The sequence below is a fragment of the Melitaea cinxia genome, chromosome 6 (assembly GCF_905220565.1).
Source record: "Melitaea cinxia chromosome 6, ilMelCinx1.1, whole genome shotgun sequence".
NCBI classification, from domain to species: domain Eukaryota; kingdom Metazoa; phylum Arthropoda; class Insecta; order Lepidoptera; family Nymphalidae; genus Melitaea; species Melitaea cinxia.
In genome coordinates, this window is record NC_059399.1 from 8,209,807 (window position 1) to 8,232,843 (window position 23,037).

General features: G+C 34.3%; 2 protein-coding genes and 1 pseudogene across 2 annotated transcripts in view; 2 read left to right on the top strand and 1 right to left on the bottom strand.

Annotated features, from left to right (window-relative positions):
• The first annotated feature begins 5,745 nt into the window (after positions 1-5,745).
• LOC123654612 lies at positions 5,746-6,463 on the top strand (annotated as a pseudogene).
• A 5,943-nt stretch (positions 6,464-12,406) lies between these two features.
• LOC123654311 (GPN-loop GTPase 2) lies at positions 12,407-13,314 on the top strand. Its single transcript, XM_045590223.1, has one exon. It carries the CDS (start codon positions 12,418-12,420, stop codon positions 13,291-13,293), a length of 876 nt encoding a protein of 291 aa, XP_045446179.1. The 5' UTR covers positions 12,407-12,417; the 3' UTR covers positions 13,294-13,314.
• Positions 13,315-18,391: 5,077 nt separating this feature from the next.
• The window catches only part of LOC123654312 (constitutive coactivator of PPAR-gamma-like protein 1), a 29,281-nt gene continuing 24,635 nt past the window's right edge, over positions 18,392-23,037 (bottom strand). Inside the window, exons 17-19 of the mRNA XM_045590224.1 lie at positions 19,235-19,323; positions 19,010-19,143; positions 18,392-18,857 (exon numbers count right to left, since the gene is read on the bottom strand). Of these exons, the coding sequence (XP_045446180.1) occupies positions 18,789-18,857; positions 19,010-19,143; positions 19,235-19,323 (292 nt within the window). The 3' untranslated portion in view covers positions 18,392-18,788. The remainder of the gene's footprint in view (positions 18,858-19,009; positions 19,144-19,234; positions 19,324-23,037) is intronic.

Sequence of the window (23,037 nt, forward strand, 5' to 3'; positions counted from 1 at the left end):
CCGACCGTAACATCTGCAGTAACAGCTGATCAGAATTTAAACACCGTCACTTCAGCAACACTCACTTCAGCAACACTCACTACAGTAAATTCAAACACTCAGACACACCACACACACACACACACACACACACACACACATATTGCTGAACCGTGTCCATCAAACCACTCAGAACAATGGCTCAATAGCTCTGCGGATGTCTCCCGACCGCACCCTTCTGGGCCAAATAACGAAGGCCATACCCTCCTCGCTGCAGAAACTGTTTAGGAATAGAGCCAACCAAAACGCACCTCTGCAACCGACCCAACGCGGGATGACACAATCCTCGCCCAGTGAAGGGAACGGTAGCGGAGAAGTAGGAATTATAACAAGATGCGTGGCTCTATTCATGGATAGCGAAGTAGAGACGATGGGAATAAATTTCTGTCGTTCCGAAGGACGCGGACGGCTGGCGATTTCGCCGGGGCTCACTTTACTGATAAACGGTAGCACCCAAAAAACTGGCATGAAGCGCATCAAAATCACAGCGCTAGCGCAAGAACAGGAGGGCGATTCAACCTATCTGTTACGCTTGAAAAACAAAGAGATCGCACTTTCCCAGTCCAGCTTGTGGCTACAGCGGTTGAGCGAGATCCCCACGGGAATCCCCGGAAAAATGAGTATCGATTCGATGAGAGTCGGTTATGATAGAGGCAACGTATCGGGTAGGTACGGTTGCCTAATGGCTTCCAAGAATAGTGAGGACATTGTTTACGAAGACAGGGGGGAGGATCTCAGTTACTTAAGACTGAAATCCAAAACTCCTTCACCGCCTGCATCGCCAACTGTCAGTGAACCCGCACCTAGGAGCTCGGAGCACCTACAACTAAAGATCGAGGCCCAGAATGTTGAACAACGCAAGGCAAGGGCCGCACCTAAACATAAGCCGAGCTCGATGTCATTGGTGACCTTTATCCAGGCAACCGTCTCTCCGGAACAAGGTAAGCTCCCGCATCACCCCTCTCCCAAAAAGGCTGGAGAGGGAGAGCGACTATCGTGGGCGCTGAGCGGGTTCACCAAAGACGATAGTCCGAGGCACCCGGAGGCGTCACCGGCAGCTCGAACTAGGGACAACATGGGACAAGTCCAGTCCAGCAAGATTTTGACCTGCGTCCACACCATTTCAACATGCGGAGAACGCCCTAATCGAATTCCTGGCCATAATAAAGGCAAACCGCAAGGTAAGCCTGGCCACTTGCAAAAAGATCATGCAGGCCTACCAGTACGATCACCAAAGGTTACTGAAGTGGAACTCAAGGAAGCCGAAGCAGACATATACAACAGCGAAACCCGACAAATACTCAAGGGCAAGATATCGGGTAGGTAGGATATGGCTGCAAATAAAATCACAACAGGGTTCGTGAGCGCGGTCGAGTCTGAAGGGAGCGACGAGAAGCCACAAACCTACAACACAAGAAAGGGTACCGGACCGATGGGGACCCGGTGGTGGTTGTGGCCAATGTACGAAAGTAATGCTGGGGGACCGGATGCTGCGGCTGGCGAAAACCATTTCGGGCGACCGGGCCGAAGCCAGCTTACCGTCCGTGACCCCCAGGTTACCATCGCTGGAGTGGATAAACGGGGTACCAGGATGAGGCAAGACAACTCGCATAGTCAGGGACTTGAGGATACGGAGGGTATGATTACGACCACACTCGAGGCGGCCAAAGACCTAAAGGAAAAACTGGCGCACCGCTATGGTAACAAAGTCAAGCAAAAGGAGCGCACTGTAGCATCCGTGCTAGTAAATAGTTTCCATGAGAGCTCAAAAATCAAACACCTAACGGTGGACGAAGCTCTCATGAACCATTTCGGAGCCATAGTAATGGCCGCCCGACTATCGGGAGCAGAGAAGGTAGTCCTCATTGGAGATATAAATCAGCTGCCGTACGTCTACAGGGACAACCTGTTCGAAATGCGGTACCGCAACCCAACCCTGTTAACAACCATCACATGTGAGTTATCATGCACGCATCGTAACCCCAAAGACGTCGCTTTTGCCATCAGTGAGGTTTACAAGACCGTGTACAGCTCAAGCACAAAGATCCGATCTTTGCAAGTGGAGAGCCTCACGGGCACGCGCATTCCTATAGTAAGGGACCGGACCTTGTACCTGATCTTTACGCAAGAGGAGAAGATATTGCTGACTGACCAGGGACACGGGTCCGGTGCGGGATCGCGCGTCTTAGCCATCCACGAGGCGCAGGGCCAGACCTATGAGGACGTCATTGTCCTCCATACGAAGATAAGGAGGCTCGAGATCCACGACAGCGTCTCGCACGCTGTAGTCGCGGTGACTAAACCCACCAACACCTGTGTCTATTACACTGACGACCGTGACGACGCAATTGGTCGCTTTGTGGCGAAGGCAGCGGAAACTTCTAAAAAAGACATCACCGAGCACAGCCTCAAGATGACGATTCCCCACAGGGATGCCGCCGTCATTGAGAGTGTGCTTGAAATTTTAAAGTGTTGGGGTGTGAAGACAACACTACATAATTAATATATTAATAAATTGTAGCACATTTATTTGTATGAGTAAATTGTAACCATAGTGTAATATAATCACAGTAACCACAGAAACCACAATTTAATGTAAGGAAAAAAATAAGACTAAGAAACAAAACTTACTAATAATAACATAGGTTAAGTGTATATTGTAAGTAGGCCAAGTAGGTCATAAGTGTACATATACGGTAACTAGAAAATAAGTGTAAATATATTATAGATAGCAAGTAAGTGTATATATATATATATAAACATAGATCATAATAACAATAATGACAATAATAATTAAGGTAAGGCGCCATAAGGCGCAATATAATTAAAAAAAAACAACAATTAAAAAAAAAAAAAGGAAAAAATCTATATCTTTTTGCACGTAAGATACAGTAAGATATCAATTACTTAAGTAGTTTTGGTCGGTGGACTCACGTCTGCATTAGCGACACTAAGATAGAATAATTAGTTTTCTTAATGTAAGTTGTAGTAGTGTACTAACACCAAGTAACGATCACTGCAATAAAAGCCTGTGGACATATCTTTATATACCTATATAATATAAAAGCCGTCTTAAGCATTGTGGTTGTACTATTGTCTGTGGATTTTTAAAATTTGTTTAAAATCTGTGAAAACACCTACCCCACCCCAGCCTGCAAAATAATGATATTTGTAATCAAAAAAATACTAACTGATAGATTTTGAATTGCTCAATTCAACTACGTTGTCCTTTTAAATTGCTCACCTCAAATTATTTAATTAAAAATCAAAATTTTTAAAAAAAATCAAATATTTTCAAACTCCTATATCTTTTGATGTATACAATATTTTAAATTGCTAACTGCTCAAGTTGCATTTATAATTGCTCAAGTACAGATTTGAACAGCTCCACTTTCCTTAATTTTTAAATAAATATAAATTGTTTCAACAAATAAAATAATGATATTTGTAAAAAAAAAAATACTAATCGATACATTTTCAATAGCTCAATCCAACTACGTTGTCCTTTTAAATTGCTCACCTCAAATTATTTATTTAAAAATCGAAAAGTCGTTGAAAAATATTCTTTTATCAATATTTTCAAACACTCGTTGAAAAATATTCTTTTAATTAAATAATTTGAGGTGAGCAATTAAAAAGGCAACGAAGTTGAATTGAGCTATTGAAAATCTATCGATTAGTATCTTTTTTATTACGAATATCCGCAATTTTTTTGCTTCGCATCATTGTCTATGCGCACGCGCAGCGTACACCTGTCTTATGATATAAACGTTAAATTTGTTTAAACTTTTTATATTTATTTAAAAATTTAGGAAAGTGGAGCTGTTCCAAACTGTACTTGAGCAATTATAAATGCAACTTGAGCAGTTCTTTAACACTTCGAGCAATTTAAAATATTGTATACATCAAAAGATATGGGAGTTTGAAAATATTGATAAAAGAATATTTTTCAACGACTTTTTTGAATTTTTAATTAAATAATTTGAAGTGAGCAATTTAAAAGGCCAACGTAGTTGAATTGAGCTATTGAAAATGTATCGATTAGTATTTTTTTTTTTACAAATATCAATATTTTATTTGTTCAAACTATTTATATTTATTTAAAAATTAAGGGAAGTGGATCTGTTCCAAACTATACTTGAGCAATTATAAATGCAACTTGAGCAGTTTTTTAACACTTTGAGCAATTTAAAATATTGTATACATCAAAAGATATAGGAGTTTGAAAATATTTGATTTTTTTTTAAATTTTGATTTTTAATTAAATAATTTGAGGTGAGCAATTTAAAAGGACAACGTAGTTGAATTGAGCAATTCAAAATCTATCAGTTAGTATTTTTTTGATTACAAATATCATTATTTTGCAGGCTGGGGTGGGGTAGGTTGTGAAAACGTGTATTTTACCTCTTACTTATATACTCTTTGACCTATGACAGATGTCATAATATGTTTTCTTTGTGTTGGCGCTACTATCGAGTCGTCAAGGGTGCTAAAGCCAAAGAAGAAGAAGAAGAAGAAGAAGAATCGAGTCGTCCTTTGAAGTTCCTAGCGTTTTTCTGTAATATTTGTGATATTTCATCTATAATCATGCCGAAAAGGATTCAAAGTAGCGGAAGAAATATTGTATTATCAGTGCGTGATTTTTGTGAAAGGGAAAAAGATAATAATGCTCCTTTAATTCCATTTGGAAATGTTCGTCAACGAGTAACCGCCATGACAGGTATGTAAAATAGGGTTACCAGTCTTTAACATTTTACCCAATTTAAATTTTATTTTAATTTAAACCATAACCACCATCAATATAATATATAGTTCTGTCACATGATATTCGATTTGCTAACACCACAAGGCATGTTCGACTGCTTGTATTTTTTGTAAGTCTACTTACACGAGGACAACAAATATTTTGTGATGTTATGTATTATTTTATAGTATCATGTCGAGTTTTTGTATTCAGTTGACTTTAATTCTATATTTAATTTTCATGTCCTTGCTATTTGTTTTTAATATATAATAAAATAAATAAGGGGCCGAGCTCTACTCTATTTTGTACTAACAATTAGTACTTTACTTTTCCTTTAGAAGCGAATGATTGTACCTTAAACGTAAGTAGGGACATTATTGAGAAGAAATAGGCTAAGAAATACCTAGAATATCAAATAAAGCTTTTTTTCATGTTTCAGGTATATCTGAAAAAACTGTCAGCACCATTACCAAAGAAGGCGAGTCATCTCAAAAAATTTCTACGCCAAGAAAGAAACGCGTGCAAGAAAAGAAAATTATACTAGATGATTTTGATCTGTGTGCAGTTCGAAATAAAATACATGAAATGTATACCGTCAGAAAGGAGGTTCCGACTTTGAGAAAACTTTTAGCAGAGTTAAAAACTGACATAAATTTTCGTGGAGGTCGTACTACATTGTGGAAAATTATCCGACAAATTGGATTTCGATTTAAAAAATGTGGGTCAAAAAGAAAGTTTACTTATGGAAAGGCCTGATATTGTAGCTTGGAGATACAGATACTTAACTATTTTGAAACAACATCGCGATGAAGGTAGGCCTGTTGTATTCTTGGACGAGACTTATATTCACGCGTCTTACACAGTGAATAAATGCTGGCAAATAGAAAATGAAGGTGTCCTAAAAAACGATTCTGCTGGTGCACGATGGATAAATGTTCATGCGGGTGGTGAAATGGGGTTTATACCAAATGCTTTATTAATTTTTAAATCCCAGTCGAAATCAGGTGACTACCATGATGACATGAACAAAACAAATTTCATGAAATGGCTTCAGGAAAAACTAATTTCCTAACTTGCGGCTAATAGTTTAGTGGTTATGGATAATGCCCCTTATCACACGGTAAAGTTAAACAAGGCACCAAAATTAAGCTCTATCAAAGCAGAAATGCAAAACTGGATCATAAATAAGGGGTTATCGTATCTGCCTACAATGGTAAAAGCTCAACTTTATAAAATTATAAAAGAACATAAAGAAGCTCCAATATATGAAGCCGATCAAATGCTTCAAGCTCATAGCCACAAAGTGGCTAGATTACCGCCGTATCACTGCGAGTTAAACGCAATTGAATTTATGTGGAGTCTTGTCAAAAGGCGAGTAGCAAATAAAAACGTAGGACAAGAAACAATAATATAGTTAATTTAGCTGAAGAAGCTTTTCAAAGTATCACTGCAGAAGACTGGCAAAAACAATGCGAACATGTGCGCCACATTGAAGACAAGCTTCGTGAAAGAGATGTGTGTATGGACGCTGAAATGTACAGGTTCATAATAGAATTAAATAATGAGTCTGATACAGAATCTGACAGCAGTTCCGAAGATTCATCTGATAGTGATTATTCATCATTGGCAATCCACATGGATCATGCTTATTCAACATAAAAAATATATTTATAATTCAAATGGCTGTTTATAATTTATATTTAATAATTATTATATCACGCTCATGTAATTTACGAATTTTTACTTTTGTATATCTAATAGAACAAAATTTAAACTTTGTTAAACCAATTTTCGTACAACCGAACTGATTTCTTAAAAAGAAAAATTTAAATGCGTTCATCCATCCTGAAAACAAAAGATTTTATTATAAACATTACAATGTTATTGTGTAAGAAAAAATAGGCATAGATATTATTACCAATAGTTTAATAATAACTGCATATAAAAAATTTAACATTTCGTATAAGGGAGTCATATGAGCTAAATATGGCAACATAACGCTAACATTGGCCAACATAAGAGCATAGATGAAGTAAAAAAAGGGAGATAATGCGCGGCCTTTGTTGTTACTGAAGCCACAAAACTCGGCTCCTTCAAGTAAACACACGCGCTCACGCACACATATGCATCAAACTACGCTCATTTTCGTTAGTATCTCACGGGGCCTCGTATAGTAACTTTGCCTATAAAATGCCGTTCTTTTGTAATTAAATGGTGCAAAAACAATACCAAAGTGAACAAAAAGTCTGAAGAAATATCGTTTCACACGTAAGTACGTACAAAACTTTATATTTTTTGTTATTCCAAAATAATATTGAGGTTATTCGGAACTTATAATTTCTATGCCTCGAAATGACGTACCGAGGGAGTGTTACCAGTAATTCTTATTTCCATTAGCCCAAAATGCGGGTAAGTAAATTGTAGGCAATCATAGAAAAATAATTAAGTAGAAAGTGGACATAATTATTGTTTTTTTTTTATCCTGTGATTTTATGTTTTAGGTAAATTGAAGTCAATATGAATTTTTAACTCGTTTGTGTCTGTTTAAATTTGTGAATTAACTACTCATATTTTACTACTAAATATCATGATTTTAGGTTTCCAACGAATATTTTAATAGGAGATAGATAGAATAGGTAGCTGCTGTGCGACTGAGCTGAAATGAACTACAACGACAGCCATCCTCATCTAGTGTGGTTTGTTCAAACCATTTTGATAAAGCTGACATGTACGGTACAAAACGTGGACTTCGCAGAGTACCATCGCGTATATTACTACTTACTACTAGGTATTTCAATGTTGAATTTTTTGTTCTAGGACCTACCTGATGAGTCTAAAATTAGTCGTTAACCAAGATTCAATCTTTGATACACCTAGAAAACATAAACTAAGAGAAAAGTTAAAAAAACAGGAACTTTATTTAAAAAAAAATGTAAAAAAATTAAATCATTACAGCAAAGAATTAGACGTCTTTAAAACAGGAACTTGCCCTTCAGAGGAATCATCAATTACTTAAAAACGCAATTTTCATTGACACAGATTTATATAATTCATTAAATCAAAACATGGCTGCAATAGATTTATTTAACAATTTGAAGCAAAAAAGGAGTAAATATATTTAAAACTATGGCTAAGATCTAGATTAGGTAAAACCGAATTAGAAAAACCGAATTATGGGGTTTTTGGGTGTGGAGGGTGGAGGGTGTAGGGGAATCTATACAAGGTAACACTGTCACACCTCAAAACCCCATGGTTATGGAGATATCCATGGTTAAAGTTTTGAGGTTAGAAGAAGAATTTAAAGCTATTATAATACCTTTGAGCTCGTACTGTTTGCATTGTGTGACAAATCGACACTTTTAAACAAAATAACGCGTCAGACATAATATTCTAATAAAATTAGTAACATTGCGTGCTAGAATATAGGTTTAGAAATTCGAAAAATACCCAAAACCGAATCAGAGCACCCCACTGTCCACGTGGTCTTTGGTCTGCCCTACCCCTAGAGTGTTTTTTTTGTGCCGCGGAGGCGCGGAGGGAAGGGCAGCCCTCGCCCGCCGTGCGAAAGCGCGCGAACGAATGCGTAGAGGAGCGGCTGCGGAACGGAGCATGAGTGAGCGTGCTTTCGCACGCAAGGGCGGAAGGGCTGCACTTCCCGCAGCGCCGGAGCCAAGCGTTCCTCTAACTTTCGAAATTCTTCTTCTAACCTCAAAACTTTAACCATGGATATCTCCATAACCATGGGGTTCTGAGGTGTGACAGTGGTACCAGGGGTAGCGTTCCCCACCCTCTCCCCCCCGTCCCCCCACGGTCCCGAAATTCGGTTTTACCGAATCTAAAGCTTTACCAAAACTATAAACAGATTTTTATTTTCGCATACCTATTTTACCTATATTAAATTAATTGTGTTTAATCCCATTTAATAAAATTTTCAGGGACTTTTTTTAAAAAGTGTCAACACTTCACTCACTCAGACATCTTTAAAAAAGTGGCTTCACTTTTTTGTTCTAAGTAGTCTTGGGCTTAATCGGACGTTGTCAGGTGCGCACTCTATTCGTACAATTCGAAAAATGTACTAGTACACCTTATAAGTACCATTAGTACTTAAGTACCTGGCTACAAAACAGTGTATAGGTCGAAATACTATTTTTTCCATTATTTTGATATTTTTTTCTAGCACCAAAGATACGATTGAGAAATAATAAACTTCATTATACACATTATTTGATTTACATAAATATAACGTAAACAAATTCCTTTTACGTAAAAGTGTATTTAAAAGGTTTTTTTAAATCACTATAATTCTCAATTCTTACTTACCTACGCTAAACAAAAACTATAACAAAAAAAATAATTATTTTTACGTACAAGGAATTAGTTTATGTATGTTCATAAAACTTTTATTAAAATGGGGACATTAAAACGCGAAATGAATTGAATGAATCTGATTAAAATTTGAATTTGTTAAAACTTCAATGATCCTACCGTTCTGCTGTATAGCTCTGTTTCATTTTAGAGCTAACGAACGCCGGTGAACTGTAATAGTTATAGTACTGTTACAGTGTACGATTAGTCCGATTAGGTCCGAATAGCGATTGACGTTTGGTTACTATTACATTTCGTACCTTACAAAGTAACGTAACCTTTTAGTACATCGTACATGTGCTACCCAAGACTAGTTCTAAGTGCGTTACCGTAAAATGGGGTGAATAGAAATCGCGGGGTGAATAGAAACAAAACTGGAAGTTTCATTATTTTATCTCTAGATTATCTATAGCTTATTATTGAAGATTTATTTCTTCTATTAATTACAAAGCAATATTTTCCCTTTATGCTGATAACACACAAATTTACGTAAAGTTTAATGGTTTAAAGAAAAAAGCCGTTAAAGTGAACGTGTGTGAATAGTGATTTTAGACCTTGCGAAAAGTTTTGCTCAATATTGAGTTCTTTGAAGATTTCACCTAGCGAATTGATTTATTTGGAAAGATACATTTCTAATCTTTTAGGAATACAAAGGTAAGTTGTTAATATTCAATTATTTCTTTCTTATTTCTTGTGAAATCAGGATGCAGGCATTTTTCTGCAATTTCGAGGTGAATAGATACGAGAAAGGGGTAAATAGAAACGCCTTTAGGGTCAATAGACACGAAGAAAGAGGTGAATAGATACGAGTGAGAGGTTAATAGAAACGAGAAAGGGGTTAATAGAAACACGTTTTTTAGGGTTGTCTATCGTAGACTAGTTCATTATACTTGGCTACCTACGTGCTTTAAAAATATTATAAGTATCAATTAATTATTAGAAAACCATTTTAAGTAGTTATCTGTTTTTTTTTTAATATAAATTTAAACATTAAAATAAATTAAATAATTATCTGTATTTGCTGTTCAGTAAATAATAATGATATCAGTCTAAATAATTGATATTTATTTGAAACAGGTACACTACATCGTATTGCGTTCGCCATGCCAAGGATTTATAAACCAGATCCTCGTGGCAAGAAGTATAAAAGGTATTCTAAAGAATTGTTCTTCTGAGCGATGCAGAATTAATGAAAACATTGTCAAATACATTTGTTGAGACAGCATCAACGAAAACCATTTCTAGGCGGCCCACTTATAGGTGTGATGATGATATATGTATAAATGCTCTGATGGATTCAGATTAAATAGGTAGTATAACAAGTTACCAATTTAATTTCCAAAACTAAACCCCAACAGTGAATTATATTGCTACTATAATCACAATGTTCCCAATTTTATTTTCAATTGTGATTATTGATCGCATTTTATAGAAAACCTTAGATTATTTACCAAATATAGATTTTTTTTTAGAATTTTATAGTTTATGTTAGAATTAAACATTCTTATATTTTTGTTATTTTTTTAGGCTTGTTTGCTTGTAAAATATACTGCTCATTTTTGTATTCCTAAATTATTTAATTAAATGTTCCTGAAAATACTTAATACTTATATATATACTGATTTATAAAATATATACATACATTTATGTTGTCTTTGTTCTTACTTATTATTTCAATAAATAAATTAAAGTTGAATTTGACAGCCCTAGTGTTTTTTCTCTATTCACCCCTTCCCTCGTGTCTTTTGACCCCAGTTTCCGGGTAAATAGAAACCACCTACTTTTTTTCAATTTACAAATAATAGACATGATTTAGCTAATTTTTGGGATTCATATTTGGTATATTACAACACGACTCACGATTTCACAATGTTTTATTAATAAGCTTCTATACAAAATATGTAAGAAAATCAGTGTTGAAGTTGAAAGTTGTGTCTATTCACCCCATTTTACGGTATCTATTTTTTTTACTTGATCTATGCTTAAGAGCTAGAGGTAAAATAACTGACAACTGTGAACGCACTGTAACAAACTTCGCAAGTCACAACTAATATTGTTGAATTGCAAATATTATTTTTAGTCGCAAGTTCAGGTAGCCTCAGTAAAAGAAGAATTAGTAGGCGAAAGTTATTAATAGTAGAAAATTACAACCACCGTCTTATGAATCTTCATTTCAAAGTAAGTATAGCGACAGTTCATTCTTTAGTTATAAAAAAAAAAGATGTAGTCACTATAAATAAACGAATTATAATCTAATTTCTAACCCAACAATCATTCTTAAAAAATATTATACTTAATTATAATTTAAAGAAATGATATAAACAATTTTACTTTCAATGCATCTTATCCTTATAAGGATATATATTAAAAATCATAAAGGATTCAATAACTGAAACGCAAGGTTAATTTCTGCGACTGCGATATTTAGTTTATCTGGTTAAGAAGACGGACCCTCACGTTTATGTGAGAAACCCCTTTCAAGAATTTTCAATAAATTTAATTTTAGATTTTTTCTATTTTTACCTTTATTACTGGCACCATGTAGCTATTTACTAACCCTTATCTTAATGGGATCCTCTATAAATGAGATAATTGTCATGTTAACCTGTCTCTTTGGGGAACTGGCTAAATGAAAAGCCTCTGTAAATAATAAAACTAAGTCTTGAGATCCCAGTTACATGGGTTCAGTTGGGTTAAAATTAGTTATTTAATATACTATATTAATTGTATCTTGGTTTGTCACAAATCAGTATATTTCTTTGAAAATAGATATCTTTTGATTACAGAATTAAGCACTTTTTATTAAAAATAACGAGTTACGATTAGTTTGCATTCTAAGAAAAATGGAACTTATAAATGTCATGAAAAATTTAACAATAAAGCATACAGAGAATGAAAGTGAACAAAAATTGTTTAAATCTATTGCAGCTGATATTGACAATGTTCCTACAGAAATTGTTTTAGCAGAATATAATGATAAAATATTATTAATCGTGTCTCAGTATCAAAAAATTGGAAGTATGCTTATGATTCAGAGAGATCAGGTTCACAGTCCATTAGGCACAGAGAATATTTTTACTACTAAAGTTATTTTTGGTGCTACAGGAGAGGAACAGCAAGTGGCAGCAAGATATCTGGCAGAGGCAATAAATATAACAAAACCACTTTGCATCTTCATAAGTCTAAAGTCATATGATATTGAGACTGTTAAAGCCTGCAAGGATATCATTTTGGATATAAAAAGAGACGAAAGTGAGTAATATATCAGAATGTTCAAGACTGTAAATAAATATTATGGTCAATTAGTTCTTGGACCACCTGGAGCAGGAAAGACAACATACTGCGGTGAAATGTCAAAATTATTAGAAAGTGTAGGAAGAAAAGTTATCTTAATCAATTTGGACCCTGCTAACGATTGTGTCTCTTACACACCTACAATAGATATAAGAAATCTTATAGTCCTCGAGGATGTTATGGATCAATACAATTTAGGTCCGAATGGAGGTTTAGTTTATTGTATGGAGTATTTAGAAAAAAACATTGATTGGTTATTAGACCAAATTAAAGGAGAAAACTCTACTAACTTCATATTCGATCTTCCTGGTCAAGTAGAACTTTATAGTCACCATGATTCAATTCATAAAATATTTTCCAAGTTAGCTAGTTGTGTACAAATTCAATTGTGCGTTGTGCATTTAATTGACTCACACCATTGTTCAGATGCTGGCAAATTTATAGCAGCTTTAATATTATCCTTAAACGCAATGTTAAAAATTGCTTTACCGCACATTAACTTGCTGACTAAAGTTGATTTATTAAAAAAGCATGTTGATAAATTAGAATTTAACATAGATTTTTACACAGAGGTTTTAGATTTAAATTATCTACTTGATAGCTTAGACAGTGATAAATTTACAAAGAAGTATAAAAAACTTAACAGTGCATTAGTATCCATTATTGAAGATTACAGTTTAGTTTCTTTCCAGCTTGTAGATATGTTCAAAAAGCAAAGTTTAATTAATGTAAAAAATTTGGTAGATAAGGCCAATGGGTATGTTTTCAAATCAGATGAAGGTAGACATATAAATAGTATGTTGGCATGTGCTATGGGAGTTCATGATAAATATGATATTGACGTTGAATAAATATTTGCTTTCTTGTAATTATTTCGTATTTCAATTACCTCCATTAAAATCGCCACTTTTTCACATCTAAGTACAATGACACTTTTTTTATTGTGTGGGGTAGTTATCTATTTTTTTTTTATATTATTTCATACACAATTATTTTAATTTGATGTTGAAAAGTCAAATATTCAACTAAATTGGAAAAGTTAGTATTTGTTTTAGTAACTGCCCGACTGGGGAAGTGCCTTAGTAGACCTTACAGAAGATCACAGCTAAATAATACTGCTTTCAAGCAGTGTTGTGTTCCTATGGTGAGTAAGTTAACCAGAGCTCCTGGGGGGAATTGGAGGTAGGATCGGCAAAGCGCTTGTGATTGTGTAGTATTCAGGCGTCTATAGGCTACGGTAATCGCTGACCATTAGGTGAGTCATATGCTTGTTTGCCGACCAAGTTGTATATAAAAGTTTGTTTTTCGTGACTGGCGAAATTGTTAAAGCATCTTGACACTAACTAAAGTCCTCATTTAGATCTTATGAACAGGGACGGCTTTAGCTCATGTAGCGTCCGCGTGCAATGTATACCGTTTCGCCCTGATGACGATTCTACGTTTTCGGCTGACCTTTTTTAGGGTTCCGTACCTCAAAAGGAAAAAAAACGGAACCCTTATAGGGTCAGTTTGTTGTCCGTCTGTCTGTCTGTCAAGACCCTTTTTCATAGAAACGCATGGAGGTATCAAGCTCAGGTCTACTGTCCCTTGGAGCTGTAACACAATCGTACTTCTAAGCCAACACAATCAAAAGATACAGCCGTTTATGCTGCAAATTTTCGACACTCGCAAGGGAATCAAAATCTACACGGTACTACTCGTGAACTCAGAATCTTGAAAATTGATACGAAGCAACGTCTTATAGCACAGATAAGGGAAAAATTACATTTTTAATAATTTTGTTTGTACGGAACCCTCGGTTCGCGAGTCCGACTCGCACTTGGCCGGATTTTATTTATTTATACATATACCGATATTTGCGGCCTAGCATGCGACTGAGCTCTATAGATAAAGACACCCCTGATAAGTCGTTGTTTGCTCGCGTCAACCTGTAATATCCCACTGCTGGGCATAGGCCTCTTTCCCATGTAGGAAAAGGATCAGAGCTTAATCCACCGCGCTGGTCCAATGCGGGTTGACGGATATATTCCTTACTATGAGTAACGATAGCTATCAGGTCTAGGTACATGATAACAACCAGGACCGACGTCTTAACGTGCTATCCGAGGCACGGTGATGAGACCCACAAGGACTGCACTAACACCCAGACAACGGCAAACACCTGTATGGCAAATACAAATGTTTGTCATGTGCGGGGTTGTTGTTACTGTAGCTTTAATTTCATTAAATTTTTAGTCTCATGAGCTAGCTAGCTATACTTGACAGCTTAGCACTTTTGAGTTTACAAATATTATCGTTACGGACAGACAATTTTTTAACATTATTATTATTAATTCAAATAAAACAGCAACAAAAACTTGAGTTATTTGACAAATTGATTTTTTAATTGAATTTGATATTAGTAAAATGACACGAGGTAAAGTTGTAATGACAAGATTTTAAAAGCAGTAAAAATGGTACCTATCAGCTGTATTTAATATAAATCATGTTATATGTAAAAATCCTAATAAATTTTTCTATCTCGGACATTATCGCATGTTTGGCTTTCATTTTTTAGTTCTTGGTAATAAACAGATATTTTACATAATTATGTTCAATCTTAATATTGTATACAAATTACGCGTCACGTTGTTTGTCCGCGATGGACTCCTAAACTACCGAACCGATTTTAATCAAATTTGCACACCGTGTGCAGTTTGATCCAACTTGAAAGATAGGCTATATTTTATATTGATTTATGTAATTATTATATTTAAGAATATAAGGAGATACAAAATTCACCAGGTCAGTGTTTTTAAAATTTACTAACCGACTTCAAAAAAGGAGGAGGTTATTCAATTCGACCGTATATATATTTAATATATGTTCGGGGATAACTTCGTTGTGTATGAACCGATTTTGATAATTCTTTTTTTTTGTTGGTAGGTAGATATCCCAAGTGTGGAATGGTATGGTGTGTGATACAATCCCGAGAGAAATCGAGGAAAACCCTCTAAAATCGTAGTGACGACTAGTGCGCTCGTTAATTTTTTTCGTCTACTTACGTTGTATTACTTGTCGATGTAATAGAAGTCGGTGTTTTTTTTTCGTTTGCGAGCACAGTTATTTAAAAAAAAATGTCAATCAGTCAAATTAACTATCTATTGACTCGATAAAACATTAACGCGATTACATACTTGACAAATGCAAGATTTTTTTTGAAGTTATATACAACAATAACAAGTAATGGAGTTATTGATTACCAGACTAAACAAAAATAATATCTTAAGTTTATTAAATATTATTTTATTTACTTTCAGATGTCTAACAATAAGAGCAATGAAACCTTGTACTTGAAACTTTTAGAAGTAGAAAATCGACTTGACCAATTGTTGTGTCATAAAAATTGTAAACCTATTCAAGTTCAACTTTTGCATAAGTACAATGATGTAAAAGATGCCACTCAAGTAGTCATTAATCATATAGCCAACATTGAAGGAACATCTATATCTGAAATACACAAGCGTTTTGATTTAAAAGACTGAAATAAAACAAAGTTTAATAATGGAACGTTTTATTTGAAGACAAATACAACTCTTTACAATTTAAATTCATCCAATTTTTTTTTGTTCATGAACTAAAATAGTGTTATGAACATTTTAATAATTTTATTTATTTAGCAGGCTTATGTAGTTAAGTTATAAGTGTTTTCAAAAAGCCACAGTTCCATGTTGCTACTTCAATTACGAAAAGTGTTATTGTATTACATGACAAATATTTTCTAATATAGTTAATATATGTTGACAATATTAAGAGACCATTGTCAGCAAACAAGTTATAAAATGGATAAAAGGTAATAATTATTACACTGTTGAATATTCTAAAACTATAGTGAATTATGGTTTTAAGAGAAAAATAAAATCTACTTCCTTCTCGGAATCATAGCTAATATTACATTTTAAATATGTAATAAAGTATAAGTATATTTAAGCAGCAAAGTAAAGTATGGTAACATAAAAGGCATTTAGTTTTTATATTCAAACATTTAAGTAAACAGTAAATGTAAAATAAGTGCCCTTTAGTTAAAACCCGACTAATATAAAAACTTTACCTTCCCATGAAATATAACCAAACCTCTAGCATGCTTTTATCGTTGTTACACATAATTCTTAAACAAATGAAAATACATTGAAGTTAAAATTCTAAACGCTACAACATCGTGTTTATTTAAATAAGCAAGCAATAATATATGTTTATAATATTATGTATGTTACCGCATCGGCGGCTGTTTGCTAATATAACATCAAAGGCAGGAGACGACCCGTCTCTGGCCATTCCGTGCCTGATTCTTACGAAGTAGTCAGACACAATACGTTATTATTTAATTAGGCAACCACTTGAAACAGCGATGTCCGCTGAACGTGTGCACATAAGTTCTGATCATATTTTCTTAGTTAAAATCAATTATTGTGGCAACATATTTGTCTATGTTTCAGCCAGGGTAATAAGCAAATTGTAAAGTCTTCATTTTGTTCCATTCTCTACTGATGTCAACGGTTCGTATGCTTTCGAACGTTTGTGTTATTGAAATGGAATGTAACGTGTATTATGCTGATAATTCGACAGTTTATCACCAATCGAGTATATTAAGGTTTTGTCTCAATTTTTGTTAGTCATTCCAGCTTAATTTAGGTATAACAATATAACAAATTTACAAAAATACATATAAAGTGAAGAACATTCGCTGTTTTGAGATTCCTAAAATGCATATAAATATATCACTAACAAATCTAAGATTTCTATCGAAATAATACCCTATAGGATGTGGAAAGCTCAATACACGAATGTTCGTTCAGTTTTATTGAACGTCTATCCTTAGACTTAAATCTAAGAGTTTCAGACTCGTTTCAGGCAGTCCCACAGACTAAATTTCAAAGCACCACCATCATTCAATAAATGCAATTTCTATCCTAACCATAACATCTTTTTTACCACAGGTATAAAATATCCGACTATCCATGTGCTTACCAAAACATTCTAATAATTGTCACATTCAAAATGATCTCAGATGATTTCAACAATTGGCCCAATGTAAGTTGTGGTCTGCTATTAAACTAGAGACAATACTGTATATAATGTTTGATAGTGTATGTATATAATGCTTAATAAAATCTTAGCAACCAACGCATGTATCATAAGTCTCTCGAAACATGTTATTTTATGGATCTTACTTTAATAGCTAGTATAATAGCAGTTCACTCATGTCGGATAATACAAAACATTTACTCACAATCAATAAGCCTAAATATACAACAAGAAATCCTAAAAACAAGTCTGAACACGATTGGTTTAGCCTATTAAATCGAGAATGTCTGTCTAAAATATTTGACATACGAGACAAACTTAAGAACTTAAAAAATAGTTCAATTATTCCAAATGAATTAAAGAGATTTCATAGACCAAACCAAACTTAGAAATAAAACAATAATTTGTAAATTGTAAATATACTATGTGTAAATAAATAATACCGACTCAGTACTTCATATGCTAAACTAAACATATTCTTCACTAAGTCATCTTTTTCATAAAACATGACTTAACAATCAACATGTTAATTTTAATATATTTTCTAATTATCACTTGTCAGATAATAGATGTTCCGAGATTTATCTTTTAGAAAAGATATACATACTGTACTACTTAAAGTAGCAGATTTCAACTCTGCCTATTTTGCTGTAGCTTGCGTTTAAAGAACTTGTTAAATAAATATTTTTATACTTAAGCATAAAGCAAAATACACAGAGGATTTTGTCTGATTAGGGTTTAAAACGTCTACGTCGTTTCATATAGGTTTGTAACCTTGCTCTTACAAATTAGCACAATTTGTGCCAAACGAATTAATACAAAATCAGTCTCTCAGTTGGGAAGTCTCTTAGATGTCGAGGCACGTATACACATTGAATAAACATATTCTCAGCCAAGAATTTTCTTCAAGATATTATGTCTTTATTTCAGATATTACAGATTAACGCGATCTTTTAAGAAATACGTGCTATTGAAAATATTTTGTTATTTTCCCCAATGATGTCTTTGAACTGATTTGAAATGGTAATTTACCTCTTAACTAGAGTTAAATTAAGAGCTAAATAGATAAGCTGACATTAATCTATAGCAATTCATATTGTATCACCCATTTTTTCAAAACATAAAAAACCTATATAGACTGTGGTATAAAGATAAATTAAAAACATGTTCATATCCTAAACTGAATCAGATAAACATAATGTACGGTTCACATATGAACTAAGCAATGTAAATACTATAATATTAAATACATAAAGTTTACCTTTGGAATTAAACAAACAATTTAATTACTAACAGGTGCATCACCTTGTCCAAAGTGCTCTTGATCAGAACTATGACTAAGTTCCGCCACCTAAAAAGATGGAATTTATTAACCATAAATATACTACTGTAAATGAGAACGTTAGACATTATGACGTCAGCTGAAGTCTGGAACGAGGAAAATTAAATCATAGCATGTATGTATATAGCCATAGGGGCTGCTGAAATTTATTCTGCAGTCACCTTGTTCTTATCTAGTGGTCCATTGGCTTCCAATGTCTGAGCTACATCAGTCTTGTGGCTAGAGCTCTTTTTTTTACCTTTTCCTAAATTCTTCTTAATATTTTTTCCAGTCTTTATTTTCTGAGGTTGAGTTCCTGTAAAATTAAACGTATTCTTTTATGATGTCATTACTTTCTTCTTCTTTGGTAAGTTTATAGGTACAAAGGCTCTCTCAAAAACGGGTACCTTCACCGTCATTCTCAGGCTGGGAACTATCTTCATGAGGACTGCCATCGTCAGCGGGGGGACTGATATCATCAGGTCTAACAGTTTTACTGTAACAAGAGAAAGTAAAGAAAAATTCACATGATGAAACAGATACAATAGATAAATATTATTTACTTAAAAACACCAATACGCGTCATGGTAGTTTACAGAACAATTGACAGAACTATAAATAATCCGAAATTGTATTCCGAAAAATATAAGACGATTGTTACAAGCATTGACATGATCGGTAAGCTTTTTCAAGTCACTTCAAAAAGGACGAGATTATTGTTACCTCATCTTTTTACTATATTCCGTTTTTTTAGAAGTCTTATTTGGTACACAAACCGCTGTCAATCGTAATTCACGTTTTTTACGCATTTATTACTCACTTTTACAACACATTCGCGGACATTTGTAAAACTCCATTTACTATTTATTTCACTAAAAATAAATATCAATTTATCATTTTAAACACATAAAAACTACTAAAATAGGAATTCCGAGAGTACAGATAACTAATATTTTCGAATATGACATTTCAATATCTTTTTTTAATAGGCAAATAGGGATGTGGTTAGAATATTTTTTGAGGTGAATGAGTATATGAACAGCATGAACGATAAAATAGGCCATGTTCTTTAACTATATTTTAAATTTTCACGAATTATAACTTATTAAATAATATTACCGTAAAGCGATTTGTTATTGTTTTTTTTTTTATGTTGAGCGCAAAAAATGCTTACAAAATATTGCAAATGTCAATCATTTATGGTAGTGTTCATTGTAAAGGTTTTATTTTATATTATGAATATTTCTGAATATCAATTTCATCCTAAACATTTTTAACGCTATCCCATATAATATTAAAGTATACCACATAGCAACGGCATAAACGTTTACTGTAGTTCCCAGGAAAAAAATTTGAGACTTTAGGATGAGACTTCGGATTACCCAATGAGAGCTTCATGGAGTACAATGTTATGAGTCCTTTTTTGTAGATGTTAGAGAGTGTGCCGCCGGCGCCAGGTTTTTTATTCATAGTAAATACAAATAATATGACAATAATATTAATAGGGTCGACTTTTTTTTAGACACAGGCGGCCTATTTTGTTGCAAATTTTATTTTTGGCGTCTTTTTTACCGACCATTTCACATAAACGAAATATAAATTTGTTGCCTTTTATGCTCGATGCTCGATTAATAATTTTTTTTCCGTAATTCTCTACCTCTATTAATTAGCAAAAATATTCAATATATTATTAGGTTTTGAAATAATTTTAGCGATATGTTAGCGTTTAATATTTGAACATAAAATGAATTTTACTTTCGTCTATGGCTTAATAATATTCTTCTTCTTCTTTAATTTATGGCATGTCAGCGTCGCAACTATTCGTTGTGCAACATTCTGCCAGTGTCAAGTATGAGATTATGTAAATTACGGAGGAAACTAGTTTTTGATGCAAGAAATTGTTTGGGTTTTGTTACCTGCAGACAAATATAACAAATATTTTAGTAATTATCAGGGAGTTATACATCTAGGGTAGGGTCTAAACATAATTCTACTCTACAAAATGTAATATAATTATTAATATCTAACCATGTAATATAATTATTTATTGCAATAAATAGCATACAGTCTTTGCCTCAAATTCATAAAAATTATAATTTAATGTTATTAATGTTAATAAATTTGGATATGAGAAATACCAATTCGGGGTTGTTGTAAAAGTTTAGTAGAGAGGAAACATTCATAGGAAGAGGGATGTTCAATTCAGGAAGAAGATTGTATATAGTGAATGAGTTGTTACGACAGGCGAAGAAAATATGGTCGAGGGACCCCTCTTCAAAACCACACTCGCACAGAGAGGAGTCTCTTATTCTAATTTTATTTAGAAAGACTGGGGTACAGCAATGGCCTAAACGAATTCTACATAAAATAGAGACAGATTTTTTATTCAATTTCTTGAACTTTGAAAACCATGGTTTTCTTGGAATAATGGGTTGGAATGAGGCATAAAATCTTCCTTTTATTTTGTTCGTCTTATCCCAGTCGTTCTGCCAAGATTGGTATGCTTGTCTCTGAGGAAGATTGAGGATGTCGTAAGTTTGATACCTGTAGTATTTATTGTCCACCTGATGGAAAGTAGCCTGCTTCGCAAGAGAATCCGCTACCTCATTACCTCTAATGCCTGAATGTCCTGGGATCCAAACTAAAGTAATGTTTAGGCCTTTACTTGAACTTTTGAGTAGAGAGTTTCTAATATTTAAGATGATATCACTGTTTAATTTATTATAAATAGGGTTGATAATAATGGATTCCAGGGCACTTTTTGAGTCAGAAAAGATGACAGCGCTAGATATATTATGGCTCTCTATAAATAGACAAGCCTCTAATATACCCATACACTCACCAGTAAATACAGATGAATGGGGAGGACATTGAAATTGTAGGGCAATTTTCGAATTTTGGTAATAGACAGCTACACCTGTTTTTCCTAATTCTGTCAATTTGGATGCATCGGTAAAAAATAAGTGGCTGTTATTCCATCTAGTGGCTACCTCTGAAGTAAAAAGGATGTTATTATGGGGGGATTCTTTGGCGAAGCCAAGGTTGACTATCACGTTAGCTGAATATGTTATCACCTCATACGGAAATTCATGCCAACACAGTTTCGGAAATGTTTGGATAGGAGAGTCCTGTTCTACGTAGCGCAGTTTTTTTAAACTATTAATTAAAAGTGGAGTCTGTTTATGATGCCAATAGGAAGAGGTAAGGCAGAGGTTGTATAGACACTCAAGTTTCTTCTTAAGTGGATGATCGGAGCGAGCATTTACACGGAGTAAAAAACGATCAGACAAAAACTGAAAACGAATAAAGAGGGGTGGTTCACCGCACTCTACTTGCAGTGCATTAAAGGGGGTAGATCTCATACACCCAAGGACACAACGAAGTGCCCTAGACTGTAAGGAGTCTAAAGCTCTATGAGAGGATTTATTTGATGGTTTTAGGAGGAAGGTGCCGTAGTCCAGGGCACTTCTGACTATGGCATGATATAAAAGTTTTTGAGTAAATGGGTGAGAACCCCAGGAGACTCCAGATAGCGCCTTTATTATGTTTAAGTTACGTTCTGATTTTTTAATTATGTGCTCTATGTGTTTGATCCCAGTTAATTTAGAATCTAAAATTAAGCCCAAAAATTTTACCTAATCACAAACTGGGATAGATTGACCTTCAATCTTCAGACTTACTAGAGGTATATTTTTCTTCCTGCTGAATGTTACAACGTTACTCTTTGAAGCCGACAACTGAAGGCCCCTCTCTTCCAGCCAGAGTGATAGTGAGTCGAGGGAGATTTGTAATGACGATGAAGCTTGGGAGATTGAGGTCGAAGAAATGTATAAAATTAGATCATCTGCATATTGTAATATTTGGCAGTCAGGGTTAAGCGAGAGATGGAGAGAAGAAGTATAAAGATTGTACAGGATAGGATTGAGTACACATCCCTGAGGAAGGCCTTTCCATACAAGGCGTGTACCGAGGTTCTGACCCGGGACCCGTAGCATGACCTCTCTACACATTAAAATACTGCATAGTACCCGTACTATCTTTTCTGGGATACTCAGCTGTTGTAGCTTGTACCTGAGTACAGAAAGAATCACGTTGTCGTATGCAGCCGTAATGTCAAGAAACGCGGCCAACACATATTCATTCCTGGAGAAAGCTATTCTGAGGTCAGTAACAAAAATGCCTAAACTGTCTGTAGTACATAGACCTTTTC

Excerpts from the sequence above, each read along its gene's own strand:
- LOC123654311 (XM_045590223.1), top strand. The coding sequence starts at position 12,418 with ATGTTCAAGACTGTAAATAAATATTATGGTCAATTAGTTCTTGGACCA.